We start from the raw sequence: 22930 nt of genomic DNA, 5'->3' as shown, positions 1-22930 counted from the left end.
TCAAATCCTAAAAGACGATGCTGGGAAAGAGCTGCACTCAACATGACTGCAAATTTGGAAAACTCAGCAGTGGCCACAGGACTGGAAGAGGTCAGTTTTCATTCCAGTCCCCAAAAAAAGGCAATGCTTTTCTTTGTTCAATGTTCAAATGTTGAACATTTAGAACACTGAATGTTCAAACTACCACACAATTGCACTCATCTCACACACTAGCAAAGTAATGCTCAAAATTCTCCAAGCCAGGCTTCAACAGTTTGTGAACCGAGACCTTCCAGATGTTCAAGCTGGATTTAGAAAAGGCAGAGGAACCAGAGATCAAATTGCCAATATCTGTTGGATCATACAACAAGCAAGAGTATTCCAGAAAAACTTCTACTTCTGCTTCATTGACTATGCTAAAGCCTTTGACTGTGTGGATCACAACAAACTGGAAAATTCTTAAAGAGATGGGAATACCAGACCACCTTAGTTGCCTTCTGATAAATCTGTATGCAGGTCAAGAAGCAACAGTTAGAACTGGACATGGAAAAATGGACTGTATATGGTTCCAGATTGGGAAAGGATTATGTCAAGGCTGTATATTGTCACCCTGCTTGTTTAACTTATATGCAGAGTACATCATGTGAAATCCTGGGCTGGAAGAAGCACAAGCGGGAATCAAGATTGCCAGCAGAAATATCAATAACCTCAGATATGCAGATGACACCACCCTTGTGGTAGAAAGTGAAGAAGAACTGAAGAGCCTCTTGATGAAAGTGAAAGAGGAGAGTGAAAAAGTTGACTTAAAAACTAACATTCAGAAAACCATAATTATGGCATCTGATCCCATCACTTCGTGGCAAATAGATGGGGAAACAATGGAAACAGTGGCTGACTTTATTTTCTTGGGCTCCAAAATCACTGAAGATGGTGACTGCAGCCATGAAATTAAGATGCTTGGTCCTTGGAAGAAAAGCCATGACCAGCCTAGATAGCATATTAAAAAGCAGAGACATTGCTTTGCCAACAAAGGTCCGTCTAGCCAAAGCTATGATTTTTCCAGTAGTCATGTATGGATGTGAGAGTTGGACTATAAAGAAAGCTGAGCTCCGAAGAATTGATGCTTTTGAACTGTGGTGTTGGAGAAGACTCTTGAGAGTCCCTTGTACTGCAAGGCGATCCAACCAGTCCATCCTAAAGGAGATCAGTCCTGGGTGTTCATTGGAAGGACTAATGCTGATGCTGAAGCTCCAATACTTTGGCTACCTGATGCAATGAACTGACTCCTTGGAAAAGATCCTGATGCTGGGAAAGATTGAAGGCAGGAGGAGCAGGGGACGACAGAGGATGCTATGGTTGGATGGCATCACCGACTCGATGGACATGAGTTTGAGCAAGCTCTGGGAGTTGGTGATGGACAGGGAAGCCTAGTATGCTGCAGTCAAGGGGGTTGCAAAGAGTCAGACACGACTAAGTGACTGAACTGAACTGAAGCAGCTCTTTCTGAAATGGCCCTAAAATGACATTTATTATCTCATCTTTTAATTTAAAAGACACTTTGCAGGCAGTTTAGGGAAGACAAAGACAATAAAAGGGGCCTGTCCACCAAGAGCTGAAAATCTGGTAGTGCTACACAGTCAGCCACACATGTGTTCACAAACATTTTTGAAAGACTTAACAAAGCTGGTATATAGGTGCATTTTTCTGAGGAGTACATTCATCGAGTCATCCAGTAGCTCATGATCCCCAAAGAAGAAGGCTATCTGCGTAGAGGGAAAGAACTAGAGAAGAAATCATATGACATGGAAGTGCTGCGGTATAACCCAGGAGCAAACCATGCAGCATAAGCAAAGGCTCAGGAGGATGGAGACAGGTAGAGGGGTGGTGGCTGAAATACTGATTCAGGAGGGTTGGAGCTCCTACAGTGGGGAGGTCACCCCAAAGAGACACAGGTAGGGACTTCCAGGCCTTCTTTGGGGAAGAGCTGGTAGGTCATTCCACAGGCTGGGGGCAGCTACAGGCAAGAAAGTCATTCAATCTTGGGGCCATGCTGTAGGAAGGTTTCACATATTTCTTGAATTAAAATTTATAGAGAACTTCACATAAAATTAAAATAGAACTTTCAAAATACCATCAGATATTCCACTGCCAGTGTCTTAGTTCCCACCAATGTAAGCATTTTTCTGTTTGCAATAGACTAATTTTTTAAACTGTCCAAAGAAGTATTTAATATCATCTATCATAGAAAAGCTCCAATACTTTGGCCACCTGCTGTTGAGAGCTGACTCATTAGAAAAGACTCTGATACTGGGAAAGATTGAAGGCAGGAAGAGAAGGGGATGACAGAGGATGAGATGGTTGGATGGCATCACCGACTCACTGGACACGAGTTTGGGCAAACTCTGGGAGTTGGTGATGAACAGGGAGGCCTGGCATGCTGCAGTCCATGGGGTTGCAGTCAGACATGAGTGTGTCTGAACAAAAACAATCATAGAAAAGGGCTTCCCAGGTGGTAAGAGTGGTAAAGAACCCATCTGCCAATGCAGGAGATGTAAGAGACATGGGTTCAATCCCTGGATGGGGAAGATCCCCTGGAGGAGGACAGGGCAACCCTCTCCAGTAGTCTTGCCTGGACAATCCTATGGACAGAGGAACCTGGTGGGCTTCAGTCCATAGAGTGGAAAATAGTTGGAATTGACTGAAGTGACTTAGCACAGACATACACCATGGGGATGTAGCACTGCTTCCCTGGTGGCTCAGATGATAAAGAAACTGCCTGTGTTTAAGTTAAAAGATGGCCAGTTTAAGACCAGGCTGAAGATAAAGCCAAGAAAAGTTAAAAACAAGAATAGCAGAGAGGGATGGTCTTGCACCTAAAATTCTGATTGCAACACATAATATATGCCTGGGTTGTAAGAATGGGAGATTAAGAAGGCAGCCCACTCATAGTAGTGAGAAACACTGCAGAAAATTGTAACGGTATGTTCTTACAACCTTGGAATCATATGGCATACATCAGTTCAGTTGCTCCGTTGTGTCCGACTCTTTGTGACCCCATGGAGTGTAGCATACCAGGTTTCCCTGTCCAACACCAACTCCCGGAGCTTACTCAAACTCATGTCCATCAAGTCGGTGATGATATCCAATCATCTCATCCTCTGTCGTCCCCTTCTCCTGCCTTCCTTCAATCTTTCCCAGCATCAGGGTCTGTTCCAATGAATCAGTACTTCACATGAGGTGGCCAAAGTATTGGAGTTTCAGCTTCAGCATCAGTCCTTCCAATGAATATTAAGGACTGATTTCCTTTAGGATTGACTGGTTTGATCTTCTTGCAGTCCAAGGGACTCTCAAGAGTCTTCTCCAACACCAGCATCAATTCTTCAGCACTCAGCTTTCTTTACAGTCCAACACTCACATTCATACATACATGGTTTTATGTATTCTGCTCTGTTAACTTCATAGCATCCTAAACATTTTCCCAGGTCAATATTGTTCAAAAGCATATGTATTTACAATATCCAGGACATGGACTCAACCTAAAAGTCCATCATCGCAGGAATAGATGAAGAAGATGTGGTACATGTGTACGACTGAATATTACTCAGACATAAAAAGACTTCCCTGGTGACTCGGATGGTAAAGAATCTGCTTGCAGTGCAGAAGACCCGTGTTTGATCCCTGGGTTGAAAAGATCCCCTGTAGGAGGAAAGGGCAATCCACTCCAGTGTACTTGCCTGGAGAATTCCATGGACAGAGGAGCCTGGCAGGTTACAGTTCATGGGGTTGCAAAAAGTCAGATACAACTAAGCAACTAACACTAATACTTTCAGCCATAAAAAGGATCGAAACTGTGCCAGTTGCAAAGACTTGGATGGACCTAGAGGGCGTCATACAGAGTAAATAAGGTCAGAAGAATGAATATCACATATTAATACATACATGTGGAATCTAGAAAAATGGTACAGATGAACCTATCTATAAAGCAGAAATTGACACAGATGTAGAAAACAAATGTACAGACACCAAAAGGGGAAGGGAGAGTGGGATGAATTTGGAGATTGGGATTGACATATATATGCTACTGGGTATAAAATAGATAACTAATGAGAACATCCTACTGTACAGTACAGGGAACTCTACTCAATGCTCTATGGTGACAAAGAGGTGATATATGTACATGTATTCACTCTGCTCTACAACAGACAGTAACACAACACTGTAGCAAGTAAACGCCAATAAAATTTTTTTTTTAAAGCCTGTGTAATGTCTCACAGGGCTTTCCTGGTGGCTTGGTGGTAAAGAAATATGCCAGCCAATGCAGATGACACATGTTCGATCCCTGGGTTGGGAAGATCCCTTTGAGAAGGAAATGGCAACCCACACCAGTATCCTTGCTGGGAAATCCCATGGACAGAGGAGCCTGGTGGGCTCATGGGTTCATGGGGTGGTGAAAGAGTTAGACACAACTTAACGACTGAACAGTAACAACTGACATGTTAGTGGAATTGGTGTAGTTTGGTGGTTAGCACTGTAGTGCTTGGCCAGTCTCTGAGACTTTGAACCTGGCTCTGCCAGTTACTACGTGACCTTTGAAGTGACTCAACTTCTCTGTCTGTACAATCCGTATCTGTAAAGTGGGTTAATAACAGGGACTGCAGCAACGAAATTAAAGGATGCTTGCTTCTTGGAAGGAAAGCTATGACAAACCTATACAGTGGGTTAAAAATCAGAGACAACACTTTTTCAACAAAGGTCTATATAGTCAAAAAGCTATGTTTTTTCCAGTAGTCATGTGCGGATGTGCGAGTTGGACTATAAAGATGGCTGAGCTGATGCTTTTGACTTGTGGTGCTGAAGACGGCTTGAGAGTCCCTTGGACTGCAAGGAGATCAACCCTGAATATTCACTGGAAGGACTGATGCTGAATATGGAATACTCCAATACTTTAACCACCTGATGGGAAGAGCCGACTCATTGGAAAAGACCCTGATGCTGGGAAAGATTCAGAAGTGACTCAGCAACTGAACAGAACAGAACCTTAAATGGTTCACTTCAGTCGCTCAGTCTTGTCCTACTCTGTGACCCCATGGACCACAGCACGCCAGGCCTCCCTGTCCATCACCAGCTCCCGGAGCTTGCTCAAACGCTTATCATATCATCCAGTCGGTGATGCCATCTAACCATCTCATCCTCTGTCCTGCCCTTCTCCTCCGGTCTTCAATCTTTCCCAGCATCAGGGAAATGAGCCTTTAAATGGGTTATGGCAATACAATGAACTGACATGTAAGTCCCTCAGAACACGTCCTGGTACAACGTCAGGGTCAACCCCTGTTTGGCCCAGGCTGGGCAGGTGCTCTGAAGCTTGACACTGTTTCAGCTCAGTCTGCATTTCCGAAACCTTGAACGTCTTGAAGGCTCCCTCCTACCTTGACTAGAACTTCCCGGGGCCTCTTTTGTGAGCGAGACCCGCCACCTGGCGGCCTCAGTTCCGAAACTCTGCCGCGCACAGAAGGGGCCGTCGCCTCCCGCGCCCCACTCCCGTCACCGCCTCGCGCCCCGCCATCTCCTTCCGCAGACGCCGATAGTTCCCGGGTGCGCGTGCTCAAGGCGTGCGTCCCGGCTCGACGCGGGTGCCCTGCGGGCGCTCGCGCACCGAGTGTGCGTAAGGGGCGCGCTGGACGCACACCCGTGCCCGCGGGGCCCGCCGGCCAGGAGAAAAGCGGACTGCCCCGCGATACGCAGGCTGCTTAGCCGCCGCCTCTGTGAGCGGTGAGCCGGGCCGCCCGCTCGCCGGGCTCTCTGAGATCATCACCCAAGGTCCCAGCCTGGAGCCGGTGCTGACCCGGTGCCGACCGCTCAGACCGACGCACACATAGTGCAGCAGTGAGTGTGAAAGTCGTTCGGTCGTGTGCGACTCTGCGACTGTGTAGTCCGTGGGATTCTCCAGGCCAGAACACTGGAGTGAGAAGCTTATCCCTTCTCCAGGGGATCTTCCCGACCCAGGGATCGAACCCATGTCTCCCGCATTGCAGGCGGATTCTTTACCAGCTGAGCCACAAGGGAAGCCCAAACTCATCTGGCAGCGGTGGGATTCGAACCGAGAATCCTAGAGACTGGAGCTTTAGTCCAGCGCCTTATCACGGCCATGCTAAGTAGTGTAGTACCTGGGTCAGAAATCCAGAGGTCCCGCCCGACCCCAGAGCGCCCCACTGAGCATGCGCGAGCCTGGACTGGGCGGGCTTGGGGGAGAGGGCGGGCGCCTCAGTCCAGCCATTTCCGCTTCCGGTCCCGTACGAACTCTCCCGCCATCTGAGACAAGCGGTTGTCGCGCCTTGTGTCTGTGTTTGCTGTAGTTGCAGGTGAGAGAAGCCGTCGGGGTTTGCAAAGAACAGTAACCCTGGCGTTGAGGCGTGCGAGCCTAGAGAAGGGGGAGAGCGGAGGGCGCGAGTCTGTTCTGGTAGCTTGTCTAGGCGGAGGCGGGTGCCGGGGCTGACAGACCGCGCTGCCTGAGGGTCCGCGGAGGCGGCGTGTCACTCGGCGCCGCTGGACGCTCCGGAGACGAGCTCCGACGGGCGGCGCCTGAGAGACAGCTGTCAGTTTCCAGGGGTTGTCAGGGAGGAAGCCCACGGAGTCGCGTTCCTAGCCTGAAGCTCCCGCGCTTTCCTCCGAGTTCGGGGTCGCAGCCCTCGGGCAATCTCACCCTGACCCTGGAGAGCTCCGAGCCGTCAGGGCGGAGCGCGCAGACGCCTGGAGAACAGCCCGCGTCCCCTGCTGTGGACGTTGCGGGAAGTTAGGACCGCTGCCCCCGTCTCCGCAGCGCTCACCTCTCCCCACCGCCTGTGCACCGCGGTTCCAGCGGTGTTATCGAAGGTCTGGAAGACAGAGACACGACTCTTAACATGTTGTGCGTGCTCTTCAGAATCAGTTTTGTTTTCCTTTGTGTGTGGAGTTATTTTTTGTTTTTAACTCCATTTCCCACCATTTTTTGTGCTTGCTTCCAGGGTAACAAGATGGAGTTTTCTGGAGTAAAACGGAGGAAACCGAAGTTGTTAGATGACCAGAGGAATGCTTGCTACCCACATAGCCTTCAGTTTTACTTGCAGCCACCTTCTGGAAACGTATCTTTGACAGAATTTGAAACGTTGGCTATCGATAGAGTTAAATGTGAGTGATTTGAATTTGAATTTATGTATGCCTGAGAACCTCACTTATATCTTGTGGAGATAAATTAGAATAATTTATTTGCTTTTTTAAACTAATACTTGCTGATGTTTTTCGTTGAGATTTAGCTGTTCATTCATTTTTCCCATGTACTGTGCATATTTATCGAGTGCCACTTTATTCTAGGTGGTAGGGATTTTGAGCTGAGTAATGAAATTGTCATCTTTGTTGAAGCTGTATTCTAATACATGGAGACAGATGTCCAAAGCAGTAATTATAGTTTAGTATTTTAAGTGCTCTAGTAGAGGTGTTATTGAAACATAGAGATGGGAATGATTGATCTAGTCTGATAAAGTAAAACTTAAGAGAAGTTGAGTTGTGACCTGGATCTTGAAGGAGGAGTAGCAGTTTCTCAATAGAGAGGAAGGGAAGGGTTTTTGCAAGCTGAGATAATGGTCTGAAGCAAGAGTTGGAAGCACCAGAGAGTGTCACACTGGAGGTAAAGGTGGCAAGTTCAGGGTGAATGGAGAGCTGTGGGTAATCAAGGGTGTTTTGTACCACGCTAATGATATTGGGGTGTGATAATGTGATAATGATATCACGCTGTGATATTGGGGTATAAGAAGGATGTAGCAGTTTTCTTGAGCCTGCTTGTCTTCTCTGTGTTGGTGGAAGAAAGAAATAAGTTCAGTGTCAACTGCAACAATAGCACTGCCTGCAGAGTTTATATTCCAGAGTGTATCCTGATGGGAAGATCAGAAGTAGAGGTGAGACACTGTTAGTCATTCTTAGAGGAGCTGGTGAGAATTGCTAGTACAGAGTACCTGTATTATCTGTTTGCTGAATGAAAGAGTAAAGGACAGGGAGAACGGGTTCTGGGAAGCTTAGCATGGGTTCTGGGATGGCTCATAGAGGTTAAGACCATGGTTGAAAAGGGTCTCTTTGGTTTGGCCCTGGAGGTGAGATGGTAAGGCAGGGACAGGAAGGGAGAGATTGAAGGGATACCAAGGAGGTGTAAGTGACAGGGTTTGATGACTACTTGGGTGTGAGGAACAGGGGATCGGGTCGGGAGGGCTGAAGTTCCAGGGTGGCTGATCTGGTGGGCAGAAATGCTGCTGTTAGAGGTGGGTGGCAGGAAGAGGAGCAGAGAATGAGTTTGGTTTGGGAGACCATAATATGGAGGTTCCTGCTGGACATGGGTTTATGTTCAGGATTCATTTCAGAAGTTTTTCATTCTCAAATTAACCTCTCTTTTCCTACCAATGGAAGAAGAATTCATCTGAGGAAGGGTTGACAGGGGCTTCAGGAGCCTTTGGACAGAGCGAAGCATCTAGTCAGAGTGGCTCGTTTGCTTCTTTACTGCTGTGTCTTCTCCTTCTCTGCTTCATCAGGAAGGGGCGGGCTGTCTTCTGAAGAGTCTGTGCTGAGTTGGTGAAGCAGCCGCCTCACAACCGGCTCCGCACGAGGGATGGATGTGCATGCTGACACACTTGTGCATCCCTCAGCTTGTGATGCTCAGTACATCAGTGATTGTCCCCATCCCTCTCTCCCTTCCGGTTGAGAATCCCTGGTATGAGGTTATGCTGTGGGATGTGGTTATTTTCTGCATGTGGTTGGAGGTTATCCTCTTATAAGCATATATAACCTATATAATGTGCTTGCAGAAAATGAAGCATAAATATTGTCATAAAAAGTAATTATGGAATTGCTATCCATAGATTTGTCTTGGATTTAGTTTTTTAAGATTACCTTGCATTTATACATTTTTCCCCCCTTCTGTTTTTCAACTTTTTTCTAGTGCTAAAATCAGTTGAGAATCTTGGTGTGAGCTACGTGAAGGGAACTGAACAGTATCAGAGTAAGCTGGAGGCTGAGCTTCGGAAGCTCAAATTTTCCTACAGAGTAAGTAAAAGAGGGACAGAGATGGTCTTCCAGTATGTGTATGTACTGGTAGTAACCATGGAAAAGATCTTGTATTATGCATAGGGCTTTAAAAAAGACTCTTCCTGAAGGAACCTACCGACCACAAGGGATGATTGACATGCAGTCAAACTCCAGTGTGGCAGGGTGTCTCTTCCTTGGGAATGTGGACATTCGGGACCTGATGATTCCATGGTGCATTTAAGGGAGTCACTGGCATCTCTGGCTTCTGGGCTGTGTTTCCAGATATTGCCAGATGTGTCCTGTGCAGTCAAGGTGACAAATGCTGTTATTTGATGTGTGCTCCAGGAACTGTCTTTTGCTGTCCTGGTGGCTCAGTGGTAAAGAATCTGCCTGCCAATGCAGGAGTTGTGGGTTCTATCCCTGGGTGGGGAAGATCCCCTGGAGATGGAAGTGGAAACCCACTCCAGTATTCTTGCCTGGGAAATCCCATGGACAGAGGAGCCTGGTGGGCTACAGTCCATGGGATTGCGAAAGAGTGGGACATGACTTAACGACTACATAACAACCAGGAACTCCAAAAGCACAGAGAATTAGCTCAGGTTGGAGAGGGCTTCCCAGATGAGATAGTGCTGGGACTGAATCTCAATGGATGTGATCTCATTTTTATTTTGAGAAGATGAATGTCAGCAGCAGATGGACAGGGTCATTATCTGTTGGGGAACACCAGTCAGGAGCTTGGAGACGACAAGTAAATTGAGTGTGGTGAAGAGGACTGATTGAAGAGATAGTGAGAAGATGGAATCATAAGATTATAGAAATTGAGTACAAGGAGGAGGGACAGAAGAGTTCTGAATGACACTCGGGTTTCTGGTGAGGACAGTTGGGTGAATGGTGGGATATACAGGAGAGGAGGCAAGTCTTACTAGAAATAAGACTGAGTTTAGTTCTCGTTGTAACTCTGAGGTGCATGTGGAGCTATCTCGAGGGCTTCAGGGTGTGCAACAGATCTGGACTTGTAGACAGAGGCAGAAGGTGGAACAGTGGTAGTGTTTGGAGGAGAGAGGTGAGAGGTGAGTGTGGAATATTTCCTTTTCTAACATGTTTAGCTGAAAAGATGGGGGAGGTAGGTCTGAGTGGAGGAAAATGGGAGGGGAAAAGATACACACATACACATGACAGCATATATTTGAACGTATTTATAAGTTGAGCAGAAAGATCTGGAAGAGAAGAGAGGGTGATTGTAGCTACTTTGGGAGAACTTTAATTAGTCACGGTTCTTAGGAGGCAGGAGCAGGTAGGCTGCGGAGTTTCCGTGTGGGATCAGCTGTGTATAGGAGGAGGGAGAGAGATCTGTCAGTAGGGATAGTGGGGAAGGCAGTACCACACGCAGTGGCAGGAATTTGGGCTGAGGAGTCGGCCTGAGGCCTTTGCTTTTTGTAAAGTAGGTGAGGTCCTGTGATGAGAAGAGGGGACGGTGGTGTATTGGGGAACACTGGCCACCTAGTGAAGATCAAAACAGCTGTCCTGAGATGGAGGAAGGAATGGCTATGGGGCCAGATCCCAGCTTTGCTGCTTACAGGCTTGTGACCTGGAACAAAGTCAGTTTCCTCATCTTTAAAATAGGGATATAGTGGTGCCCTCCTCATAGGGGCTTCCAAAGGATTATGTGGGTTAATGGATTAAAAATGCTTATAACAGTGCCTGGTACATCGGGAGTGCTCAGGACATGTTTGCTCTGACTGTTGAACTTGAGGAAGGATTCCTTGGTATTACTTGTTTGACTTAGTATGACTAGAATGCTAGATTTCTAATTAAAAAGTAGATATGCAACAAGCAACAAAGGTTTATGTATAGCATAGAAAACTATAGTTAATATCTTGTAATAACATATGATAGAAAATAATTTCAAAAATAATATATGTGTATTTGTGTAACTAAATCACCTTGCTGTGCACTTGAAACGTTGTAAGTCAACTATACTTCAATAAGATATATATATTAAAAAAAAAGATTCCTGGGTGTTGATAAAGGTCCAGTTGAGGTTTGTTGTTGTTCAGTCGCTCAGTCATGTCCAACTCTTTGCGACCTGTTCAGGGTAGAGACTGAATTTTTAATGTTCCAAATTCCTATAATTTTATATTTTTTCCCCAGAAGTTTTCAGCATTTTGGGAACAGGACTGGAGTATAGAGCTGTGGATTTGTTTAGAATCTAGGTTTGGCCAAATGGTTGAAATGAAAATAGTTGAGGGTTTATCTGGGAAGTGGTGGAAGAGGTGAGTGGCTGGGAGTAGGCTGAACGAGAAGGAAAGTTAGAGGAGGAAGAAAATAGTGGGATCCAAACCCAGGAGGTGGTGGTGTTCAGTTGTGTTTCACCCAGTTGTCAACCTAAGTAAAATGATACTCATCCTGGGGAGCATATTATGAAATCTGTGTTATTGAACTTCTGCTTCACCATTGGCTTATGCTGACTCAGTAATTCTTTACACCTTTCACTGTTCTGCGTTTATTTTCTTCATTTGCCATTGTTTTTCAGGAAAGCTTGGAAGATGAATACGAACCTCGGAGAAAAGATCACATTTCTCACTTTATTTTGCGCCTTGCTTACTGCCAGTCGTGAGTATACCTTTGTGTTCCACAGTCAAATCTGACATTTTGGGCTATAAACTGGTGCAGGAGGGCTGACAGGTATTGTACCCATCGTAGGAAATCCCAGGATGACCTCAGAAACCAGTGGTTCATGGGCTGAACGCTATTGCAGTGAATTGTTTGAAACAAGTTGTTGACTAAAAAAATAAAAAAAAATATTTTTGCAGATTTTGCCTATTAAAACGCTTTTTACTTTATGGGAGGGATTCTTCATTTAGGATTTAAAATTAGAGGTGATTTCATTAGGAAGAAGGATTTTGGAATCAAACACATACTTGAATCTGCACAGGTTTTAGCAGTTGACTTGTATGGGCTGGTGTCCATTAGATTAAGATCTTTTCCTTTGGTAGTTTCTTAGAAGTCAGTAGTGCCACCCAGAGGAAGGAGTTGGTTGCTTTTTATTTATTTATTTATTTATTTTTAAATTTATTTTTTCAGTGGGTTTTGTCATACATTGACATGAATCAGCAATAGATTTACACGTATTCCCCATCCCGATCCCCCCTCCCACCTCCCTCTCCACCCGATTCCTCTGGGTCTTCCCAGTGCACCAGGCTCGAGCACTTGTCTCATGCATCCCTCCTGGGCTGGTGATCTGTTTCACCACAGATAATATACATGCTGTTCTTTCGCAACATCCCACCCTCACCTTCTCCCACAGAGTTCAAAAGTCTGTTCTGTACTTCTGTGTCTCTTTTTCTGTTTTGCATATAGGGTTGTCGTTACCATCTTTCTAAATTCCATATATATGTGTTAGTATGCTGTAATGTTCTTTATCTTTCTGGCTTACTTCACTCTGTATAATGGGCTCCAGTTTCATCCATCTCATTAGAACTGGTTCAAATGAATTCTTTTTAACGGCTGAGTAATATTCCATGGTGTATATGTACCACAGCTTCCTTATCCATTCATCTGCTGATGGGCATCTAGGTTGCTTCCATGTCCTGGCTATTATAAACAGTGCTGCTTTTTTTTTTTTTTAACTGTGTTTTTTCTTATATTTATTTTGGCTACATTGCATACTTACTATGTTTATTTTCTGTTTCTTTTTTGGCAATAGGCTTATCAAATGGGAATCTTGAATTATTTACTATCCCAAGATAATGACTGAGAAATTATTGACCAGCTTTGGTCCTAGAGTTTTTCTTTTGTTAAAAAAGCATATGCAGGTTATGCAATTTATGCAATAAGTGAATTGCTGACAATGTGAAAGTCATTTGAGGAAAGAAATCATATTTTACATGGAGTAGCTTAATTATTTTATAACAACAATAATGCCCATCTGTCTTATAAATTAATGTTATATATCGACTTTTGGGGCTTCTCTGGTGGCTCAGTGGTAAAGAATCCTCCTGCCAGTGTAGGAGATGTGGATTTGATTCCTGGATGGGGAAGATTCCCTGGAGAAGGAAATGGCAACCCACTCCAGTATTATTGCCTGGAAAAATCCCATCGAGAGAGGAACCTGGCAGGCCGCAGTCCATGGGTTGTGAAAGAGTGAGGTATCTTAATGCATATTAAATTTTGTGAAGTTATAAACTCTAAAGCTATAAGCAAGGTTTACTTTGCAGAGTTTATCTGATCATAATCTATTCAGAGGTAAAATTACCTTTAAAAACTTTTGATGTTTATTTGGCATTAACAGGAGGGATACTCCATTTTCTGATGTAAACAAATACTTTGCAGTTAGGTTAAACGAAGTGTAGTATTTTATGTTATTTGATGATAATGCAGCTAGACTCTGTATTTAATTCTTTTAATTATGTTCAAAACATCTTTCTTCCCCACATTCTACTCAGTCCTGGGAGACTGTGGCATGTCACCTGTATTCACACTCTTACCATAGTAGAGAGCTTGATGCTGTTAAAGAACTTCAGTCTGTTGGCCTCTTGCTCACCTTTAAATGTTGTTTCATAGAAATTTCTTGGATTTAATAATCAGTGGACTTTTAAAATTGTCTTTGAACTTTTCACTTACAGTTTTCTTGTCTCTGTTTTAGTGAAGATCTTAGGCGCTGGTTTATTCAACAAGAAATGGATCTCCTTCGATTTCGATTCAGTATTTTACCCAAGGACAAAATTCAGAGTTTCTTAAAGGATAGCCATTTACAGTTTGAGGCTGTAAGTATGTTTTTATAGTCTTTCCAGTTGTTGTCACCTCCCTTGACCTTCAGTGCTGGTGTTAATATGTGGAGTTTGTTCTCTTTACATTTTCTTCCTGAGGACTCGCCTGAAAAAACAGCTGCTGGCTTCACACAAAGTGAACCTTTCTCTTCCATGACTAGAAGAAAAGGGGCTCCTTAGTATCAGAGTGTCACATTTATTTAGTTACTGTATTAAGTATGTGATTTATGAAAGCACAAAAAGGTTTAATTTATAAAAGTTCATCTTTAACCGAATCTTCTAGGCCAAAAATTTAAAGCTCGTAATATTCCAAAGAAAACAGAGAAGTGGTAGTGCTTATTTCCAGCAGTGAGTTTTAGGGTGGATAATACTTTATTTTAGAAGTCATTTGTCAGCAAAATCTCTGAATAGTTCTAAGGTATAATTTTGTAGACAGATCTGAATGAGTTACATATAGGAATTATATAAGAAAGAAGAAATGGTGGGTATATTTTTAGCAAGGATAATTATTGTGGATAGAAACAGAATTTATGTCTTAGGTGGGCCTGTGCTGCAGTGGGAAGAAAGAAAAATTCTGTTTTGGGAAACTTAGAGCAGTCAGATGGAAGTAGGATGGTCAGGACTGTATTTGGGCGTTAGAATGGGTGACTCCAGGCCAAATAAAGTAAAAAAGTAGAAATTGGAGTAATGGAAGGAACTGTCTTGCTGAGACATGGATGTGCCCACTGCAGCAAGAACCAGTGTGGCTTCCTGCTTTGTGGGGAAGGAGATGTGTGAAGAGAAATACGTAAACCTTTGGTGGACATTTAGTGTGTCACCTGTGAGCAAGGCACTGTCCAGCGTTTCAGTCACTTCCGAGAAGCCTGTGAGATTTCTTGTGACGTCTGCTGAGACAGAGAAGAGTGTCGGTCCCAGTGCTGTCTCACCCAAAGCCCACGCGCTCTCCACTCTGCTTAGAGCTCTGATCTTTAGTGAAGTCCGTTACTGCGAATATCAGTTACAGTTCATTGATCTTCTCATATTAAAAATAGTTTTTTTTTTTTTTTTGCTGTTGAAATTATGGTTTTAGTAGGTCATAGAGAAGAAGTATTTTTGAGATTATGTTTATTCTAGATTGCCTCAATAGGTCAGGTAGAATTTTTTGTTTGTTTTTTTAAAAAAAACTTTTTTACTGAAGTGTAACATACACAGAAAACTGCACAAGTCATAACTGTTTAGCTCCATGAAGTATCATGAAGGTTAAGGAAGAGAACCTTGCGGTCACCTGGTGTTGCCTTGTGTCTCCTTGCATTTACCACCCCATCTCCCTCTGATAATCACTATCCTGACTCTTAATATCATGAATGATTCTGCCTGTCTTTGAACTTTGTGTAAATAGTAATTACGTGCTGTGTATTTAGGCATTAGAATGGGTGACTCCAGGCCAAATAAAGTAAAAAAGTAGAAATAGGAGTACATGAAGGAATTATCCTACTGAGAAGTAGATGTACCCACTGCAGCAAGAATCAGTGTGGCTTCCTGCCTTATGTAGATAGTATTAATGGTGTGTCTTTTTTCCCCCAGCTTTATTGAGATATGATGATATATTAATGTTGTGTTAGTTTAAGGTACACAGTGTGATGATCTGATATATGTATATGTTGTGAAATGTTTACTGCTATAAAGATAGTTAACAGATCCTTACATAGCATATTATGTGAGGTCAGGTCAGTTTAGTTGCTCAGTTGTATCTGACTTTGCAACCTCATGAACTGCAGCACACGAGGCTTCTCTGTCTCTCACCAACTCCTGGAGCTTGCTCAAACTCTTGTCCATCAAGTCGGTGATGCCATCCAACCATCTTATCCTCTGTCATCCCCTGCTCCTCCCACCTTCAGTCTTTCCCAGCATCAGGTCTTTTCCAGTGAGTCAGTTCTTCGCATCAGGTGGCCAAAGTATTGGGGCTTCAGCTTCAGCATCAGTCCTTCCAGTGAATACTCAGGGCTGATTTCCTTTAGGATGGACTGGTTGGATCTCCTTGCTGTCCCAGGGACTCTCAGGAGTCTTCTCCAACACCACAGTTCAAAAGCATCAATTCTTCGGTGCTCAGCAATCTCACATAATTACTCTTCCGTTGTGGTGGTGGTGAGAACGTTTAGAATCCACTCATAGCCACTTTCAAGTACGCAGTGCAGAACTCTTAGCTGCAGCCCCATGCTATCATGGGTTCTCTGGAGCCCATTTCTCCTGTAACTGGATGTTTGTGCCCTTCCACTGGTATCTTCTCATCTTCTCTGCTGCCCAGCCCCTGGCAGCCACTGTCCTATTCTGTTTCTGAGTTCAACTTTTATAGATCCCACATATAAGTGAGATCACAAGTATACTTTTTTATCATTGCTTTACTGAGATAGAGTTTTCATACCTTGAACTTCACTCTTAAAGTGTGCAATTTGTTGGCTTTTTTGTATGATCATAGAGTTGGATCACCATCTAATTTTAGAACATTTTCATTACTCTAAAAAAGAAAGCTGTGCCCACTAGTTGTCATTCTCAGTTTGTCACTCTGTCATCTCTTGGCAACAACTAATCTGCTTTCTTTGTGAATTTGCCTATTCTGGGCATTTTGTATAAATGGACAATTTCATATAACTTGTGGTCTTTTGTTACTGGCTTCTTTCACTTAGCATAATATTTTCAGGTTTCATCTATGTTGTATATGTGAATGGGCATAGCATAATATTTCCAGGTTTCATCTATGTTGTATATGTAGCATATATCAGTACTTCATTCATTTTACAGTCATTTCTCTTTTCAGAAGTTGATGGACATTGGATTATTTCAACATTTTGGCTATGATGAATAATGCTGCAGTGAATATTTGCTTACACATTTTTGTGTGGATATCTTTTTATTTGTTCCAGATATACACCTGGGAGTGGGATTGTTAGATCATAGAGTAATTCTATAATTAAACTTTCAAAGAACTCCCAAACTTTTCTGGAGGGGCTGCATCGTTGTACATCTCACTAGTTTGTTAGGGTTCTAGTTTCTTTACAATCTATAGCAGTTGCTTCTGTCTTTTTTTTGATAATAGCCATCCTGGTGGGTGTGAAGTGATATGTCATTGTGGTTTTGATTTTCATCTGTGACTGATTTTTTTAATCAGTCATCATAGTGACTGATGAGGTTGAGCATCTTTTCATGTACTTATTGGTTATTTGTATATTTTGTTTGGAGAAATGTCTATTTGTATCCTTTGCCCATTTTTTATTTAAGTTGTCTTTTTTTTTTTTTTTAAGTTGTCTTTTTATGGTTTACTGTTACATATTCTTTACATATTCTGAATACACAGTCACTATAAGGTCTAATTCTATGAATTAGAAATCTTTTTCTTCCACTCTGAGGATTGTCATTTTTTAAAAAAGTTATTTATGGTTGCACTGGGTCTTCATGGCTGTATGCGGGCTTTCTCTAGTTGCAGCGAGCAGGGGCTCCTACTCTTCATTATTGCAGTGTGTGGATTTCTTGTTAGAGTGGCTTCTCTTGCTGCAGAGCAGAAGCCCTAGGCATGTGGATTTCAGTACTTGTGGCACACAGGCTCAGTAGCTGCTTGCAGACGCAGCTTGTGAACTCTAAAGTGCTGGTTTCAGTAGTTGTAGCACACGGGCTTATTTGCTCCTTGCCGTGTAGAATCTTCCGTGATCAGGGGTTGGACCCATGTCCCTGCATTGCCAGGCAAATTCTTTATCACTGAATCACCACAGAAGTCCTTGTCATTTCATTTTGTTGTTAGGATCATTTGCAACATGAAAGTTTTTAATGTAGATGAAGTGTAAGTTGTCTTTTTTCTTTTGTTATTTGTGTTTTTGTTGTTGGCTCTAAGAAGGATTTGCCTAACAGATGGTCATGAAGATTTATGCCTATAGTTTTCTCTAAGAGTTTTATAGTTTTTGTCCTTTGTAGGTCTGTTTAGGTCTGTTTACATTTTAAGTTGATTTTTGTGTATGGTGTAAAGTAGGGAGGGGCCCAGCTTCATTGTTTTGCATGTGGATATAAAGTTGACCTAGCATCATTTGTTGAGATGGCTATTCTTACCTCTTTGAATCGTCTTTTCACTCTTGTCAAAAGTCATTTGGCCATAAAGTAGTTTATTTCTGGACTCAGTTTTATTAGCGCTGTGTGACAGGAGCCTGGCAGTCCATGGAGTTGCAGAGTCGGATGTGACTAAGTGACTTGGCACCCACATGTTTCTCCGTATGTCAGTACTATGTGGTCTTAAATATTGATTCCTCTAGTTTTGTTATATGATTTCAAATTCAGTAGTGTGCATTTTCTCACTTTGTTCTTCTTTCAAGATTATTTTCACTATTCTGGGTTCTTTATATTTTATGAATTTTAGGATCAACTTGTTAGTTTGCCGTCTTAATCCCTTAGGATAGGAAATGGCAACCCATTCCAATATTCTTGCCTGGAAAATCCCATGGACAGAGGAGGCTGGTGGGGTCCATGGGGATTGCAAACAGTCGGACATGACTGAGCAAATAAGCGTGCATGCGTGCTGTCTTAAATATTAAGTCTTCTGATCAATGAACATGGGAATTTTTTTTCTGTTTCTTGAGGGCTTTAATTTTTTTTTTTAACAAAATTCTGTACTCATTTATACCTCAGTATTTTATTCTTTACTGTCATTGTAGATATAGCTGCTGCTTTCATTTTTGAAATGTTCATTGCTAGCATACGGAAATCCAGTTGATTTTTGTATATTGATTTGGTATCCTGTGCCCTTACAAAATCATTTACTCTGACAGTTTTCAGTGGATTCCTTTGAAGGTTGGCTCTTATAAAGAAACAATCCTTAGTTTTCAATCTGGATGCTTTTTATTTACTTTTGCCTTATATCGTTAGCTAGCATCTCCAGTACAGTGTTGAATAGAAGTGACAGTAGTGGAAGTACTTGTCTTGTGCCTGATTTTAGGGTGAAAGCATTCAGTCTGTTACTAAGATAAATGATGTTGGCTCTGGGGTTTTTGTAGATAGCCTTTACAGACTGAGATTTATAATTTTCATTGAACATTTTCATTGTGAAAGGGATTTTGTGCTTTTTCTACACCTGTTGAAATGATCATAGGGCTTTGTCCTTTATTTTATTAATATTGTGATAACCACAATGGTGTCATCACTCACCTCGAGCCACACATCCTGGAGTGCGAAGTCAAGTTGGCCTTAGGAAGCATCGCTATGAACAAAGCTAGTGGAGGTGATGGAATTCCAGTTGAGCTATTTCAAAGCCTAAAAGATGATGCTGTTAAAGTGCTGTACTCAATATGTCAGCAAATTTGGAAAACTCAGCAGTGGCCACAGGACTGGAAAAGGTCAGTTTTCATTCCAATCCTGAAGAAAGGCAATGCCAAAGAGTGTTCAAACTACCCCACAATTGTACTCATCTCACACACTAGTAAAGTAATGCTCAAAACTCTCCAGGCCAGGCTTCAACAGTTTGTGAACTAAGAACTTCAGATGTTCAAGCTGTTTTTAGAAAAGGCAGAGGAACCAGAGATCAAATTGCCAACATCTGTTGGATCATCGAAAAAGCAAGAGAATTCCAGAAAAACATCTACTTCTGCTTCATTGACTATGCTAAAGCCTTTGACTGTGTGGATCACAACAAACTGTGGAAAATTCTTCAAGAGATGAGAATACCAGACCACCTTACCTGCCTCCTGAGAAATCTGTGTGCAGACCAAGAAGCAACTGTTAGAACTGGACATGAAACAATGGACTGGTTCCAAATTGGGAAAGGAGTACATCAAGCTGTACACCTTGCTTATTTAACTTTTATGCAGAATACAGCATACGAAATGCTGGGCTGGATGAAGCACAAGCCTGAATCAAGATTGCCGGGAGAAATATCAATAACCTCAGATACACAGACGACACTACCCTTATGGCAGAAAGCAAAGAAGAACTAAAGAGCCTCTTGATGAAAGTGAAAGAGGAGAGTGTAAAAGTTAGGGTAATATTGGTCTCATACAGTGAATTGAGAAGTGTTTCTTCTTCTATTTTTGGGAATAAGTTGTGAAAGATTGGTCTTAAATTTTAAACATTTGGTAGAATTTACCAGTGATCTTTCTAGGTCTAGGCTTCTCTTTGTGGGGTGTTTTAAAATTACTGATTCATTTTCTTTACTTGCAGATTTATTCAGATTTTCTACTTCTTGAGTCAGTTGTGGTAATTCCTGTTTTCTGGAGATTTTGTCCATTGCATCTGTGATGTAACTGGTGCTTATAGTTGTTCATGTGCTAAGTCCCTTCATTCGTGTCTGACTCTTGGCAACACTGTTGACCTTAGCCCACCAGAGCCCAGGCTTCTCTGTCCATTGGATTCTCTGGGCAAGAATACTGGAGTGGATTGCCATGCCCTCCTCCATGGGATCTTCCCGATCCATGGATCGAACCCATGTCTCTTACATCTCCTGCATTGGCAGGCAAGTTCCCTACCACTAGTGCCAACTGGGAAGCCCATCTTATTGTTGTTCAGTTGCTTAGTCATGTCTGACTGTTTGCGACCCCATGGACTGTAGCCTGCCAGGCTTCTCTATCCATAGGATTCTCTAGGCAAGAATACTGGAGAGGGTTGCCATTTCCTTCTCCAGAGGATCTTTCCAACCCAGGGATCGAACCTGCAGTGGCATGTGGGTTCTTTAACCACTGAGCCACCAGGGAAACCCAATATAAAGCTACTGTTGTTCAAAAGCTGTAGCCAGAAGGCCAGCTCTGATCCTACAAGCATCTTTCTGAGCTTGGAACTTGTTGGGAGCCCATATTTCTAACCAAAGCCACTAATCAAAACTTATAACACAGGACTTCCCTGGTGGTCCAGTGGTTAAGAATCTGCCTGCTGATGCGGGGACATGGGTTCGACCCCTGGTGCAGGAACTAGGATCCCACATGCTGCAGGGTAACTGTTGATGCCCATGCGCCACAACCACTGAGCCTGCACACCCTAGCCTGTGCTCCACAACAAGAGAAGCCCTGTAGTAAGCCTGTGCGCCGCAACTAGAAAAAGCCCTCACACAGCAGTGAAGACCCAGTGCAGCAAAAAAACAAAACAAACTTAGAATGCAGCTGTCAGACACAGGCAGTTCTGTCAAAAGTGAGATATTCTTATTAAATTCTCATCAAACCTCTTGCAAACAATTTTATGAAATCTGGCAGTTAGCCTTAACATGATTTCCTGTAGGGAAAAAACCCCACAAGATACATGATTAAATCTATTTTCCTTTACCAGTGTAGGGGTAGGTGGAAAGTAGGACCTTTTTCAATACCAAAGAACTCTCCAGTTACTGTTCCTTCATAATCCTTTTCATTTCTAAAGATTGGTTATGATATCTTCTCTTTCATTCTTGATTTTAGTAATTTAAATCTTTTTTTTTTGATCATTTAAGTACAGTTGTCAATTTTACTGATCTTTTCAGATAACTTGGTTTTGTTGATTTTTCTCTTCCTTATACTCTGTATTATTATCAGTTAACAATTTTTATTACTGTTTTCCTTCTGTTTGTTTAGGGTTTGGTTTGTTCTCCCCATCTAGTTTCTTAAGGTAGAAGTTTAAGTTACTGATTCAAGATGTGTGTTCTTTTTTTTTCTTTTGGGTTGTAGTATAGTTGATGTATAGTGTTAGGTTAGTTTCAGGAGTCCTACATAATGATGTGATTTACATGCATTATGAAATGATCACCACGATGTCAAGTAACCATTTGTTACCAAAAGTTATTACAACATTATTGACTATATTCCTTAATCATATCCCTGTGCCTTATTGTTTTAAACTGGAGATTTGTACTTCTTAATCTCCTTTACCTATTTCACCTACCTTCTGCTCCCTGCCTTTTGGCAAACATATGTTTGTTCTCTGTATCTATAGGTCTGTTTTCATTTCGTTTTCTTTGTTTGTTTTGTTTTTTAGATTTCACATGTAAATAAGGTCACACCGTATTTGTTTTTCTGATTGACTTATCTCACTTGGCATAATACCCTGTAGGTCCATCTTATTGTCACAAATGACAAGATTTCATTATTTTAATGGCTGAGTAATAATTCTATTGTGTGTGTATACACACACACACACATAAACAAACATACCATATCTTCTTTATTCCTTCCTTTATCAGTGGATACTTAGGTTTTTTTTTTTTTTTAGGTTTTTTCATATCTTGATTAAGGTAAATAACGCTGCAGTAAACATTGGAATGCATGTATCATTTTGAATTAGTGTTTTTGTTTTCTTCAGGCTAATACCCATAAGTGAAATTGCTGGATGATGAACATTCTAGTGTTAGTTTTTTGAAGAACTTCCATACTGTTTTCCATAGTGGCTGCACCAATTTACAATCAATCCCATCAAGAGTGTACCAGGGCTCCCTTTTCTGCACCTCCTCACCAGCACTTGTTATTTGTTGTCTTTTTAATGGTAGCCATCCTGACAAGTGTGAGGTGACATCTCCTTTTGGTTTTGGTACGCGTTTCCCTGATGAGTGGTGATGCTGACCATCTTTTCATGTGCCTATTGGCCATTTATGTCTTTAATTCCATCTTGAGTTTATTTTTGTGTCTGGTGCAAGAGAGTAGTTCAATTTGATTCTTTTTGTACCTATCCAGTTTTCTCAACACCACTTATTGAGTAGGCTGCCTTTTCCCTATTTTATATTCTTGACACCTTTGTTTTAGATTAATTAACCACATAAGTATGGGTTTATTTCTGGGCTTGCTATTCTGTCTCATTGATATAATGTATTTCCTTTTGCACCAGTATCATACTGTTTTGATTACTGTAGCTTTGTAGTATAGTTTGAAATCAGGGAATATGATTCCTCCAGTTTTGTTTTTCTTTCTTAAGATTGTTTTGGCTATTTGGGATCTTCTGTATTTCCACATGGATTTTAGAATTATTTGTTTTAGTGCTGTGAAAAATGCCATTTGTATTTTGATAGAAATTGCACTGACCTTGTAAATTGCCTTAGGTAGTAAAGTCATTAAAAAAAATATTTATTTGACTGCACTGGGTCTTTATTGCTGTGTGCAGGCTTTGTCTAGTTGCATCAAGCAAGGGCTACTTTTTGTTGTGGTGTGCAGTCTTCTTGTGATGGCTTCTCTTGTTGT

General features: G+C 42.3%; 1 protein-coding gene across 3 annotated transcripts in view; it reads left to right on the top strand.

The window, feature by feature from the left end:
• The first annotated feature begins 5563 nt into the window (after positions 1-5563).
• Positions 5564-22930, top strand: part of PRIM2 (DNA primase subunit 2) — a 324083-nt gene continuing 306716 nt past the window's right edge. The window contains exons 1-5 of one of the 3 annotated variants that reach the window (XM_043450411.1): positions 5564-5862; positions 6981-7143; positions 8939-9042; positions 11558-11637; positions 13670-13790. In XM_043450411.1, coding sequence (XP_043306346.1) covers positions 6990-7143; positions 8939-9042; positions 11558-11637; positions 13670-13790 — 459 coding nt within the window. In that variant the 5' untranslated portion in view covers positions 5564-5862; positions 6981-6989. The other 2 variants (XM_043450410.1, XM_043450412.1) reach the window with 2 other exon arrangements.

The sequence above is a fragment of the Cervus canadensis genome, chromosome 28 (assembly GCF_019320065.1).
Source record: "Cervus canadensis isolate Bull #8, Minnesota chromosome 28, ASM1932006v1, whole genome shotgun sequence".
Taxonomy (NCBI): domain Eukaryota; kingdom Metazoa; phylum Chordata; class Mammalia; order Artiodactyla; family Cervidae; genus Cervus; species Cervus canadensis.
The sequence above is the reverse complement of the archived record's forward strand: the minus strand, read 5'-3'. Positions and strand labels throughout refer to the sequence as shown.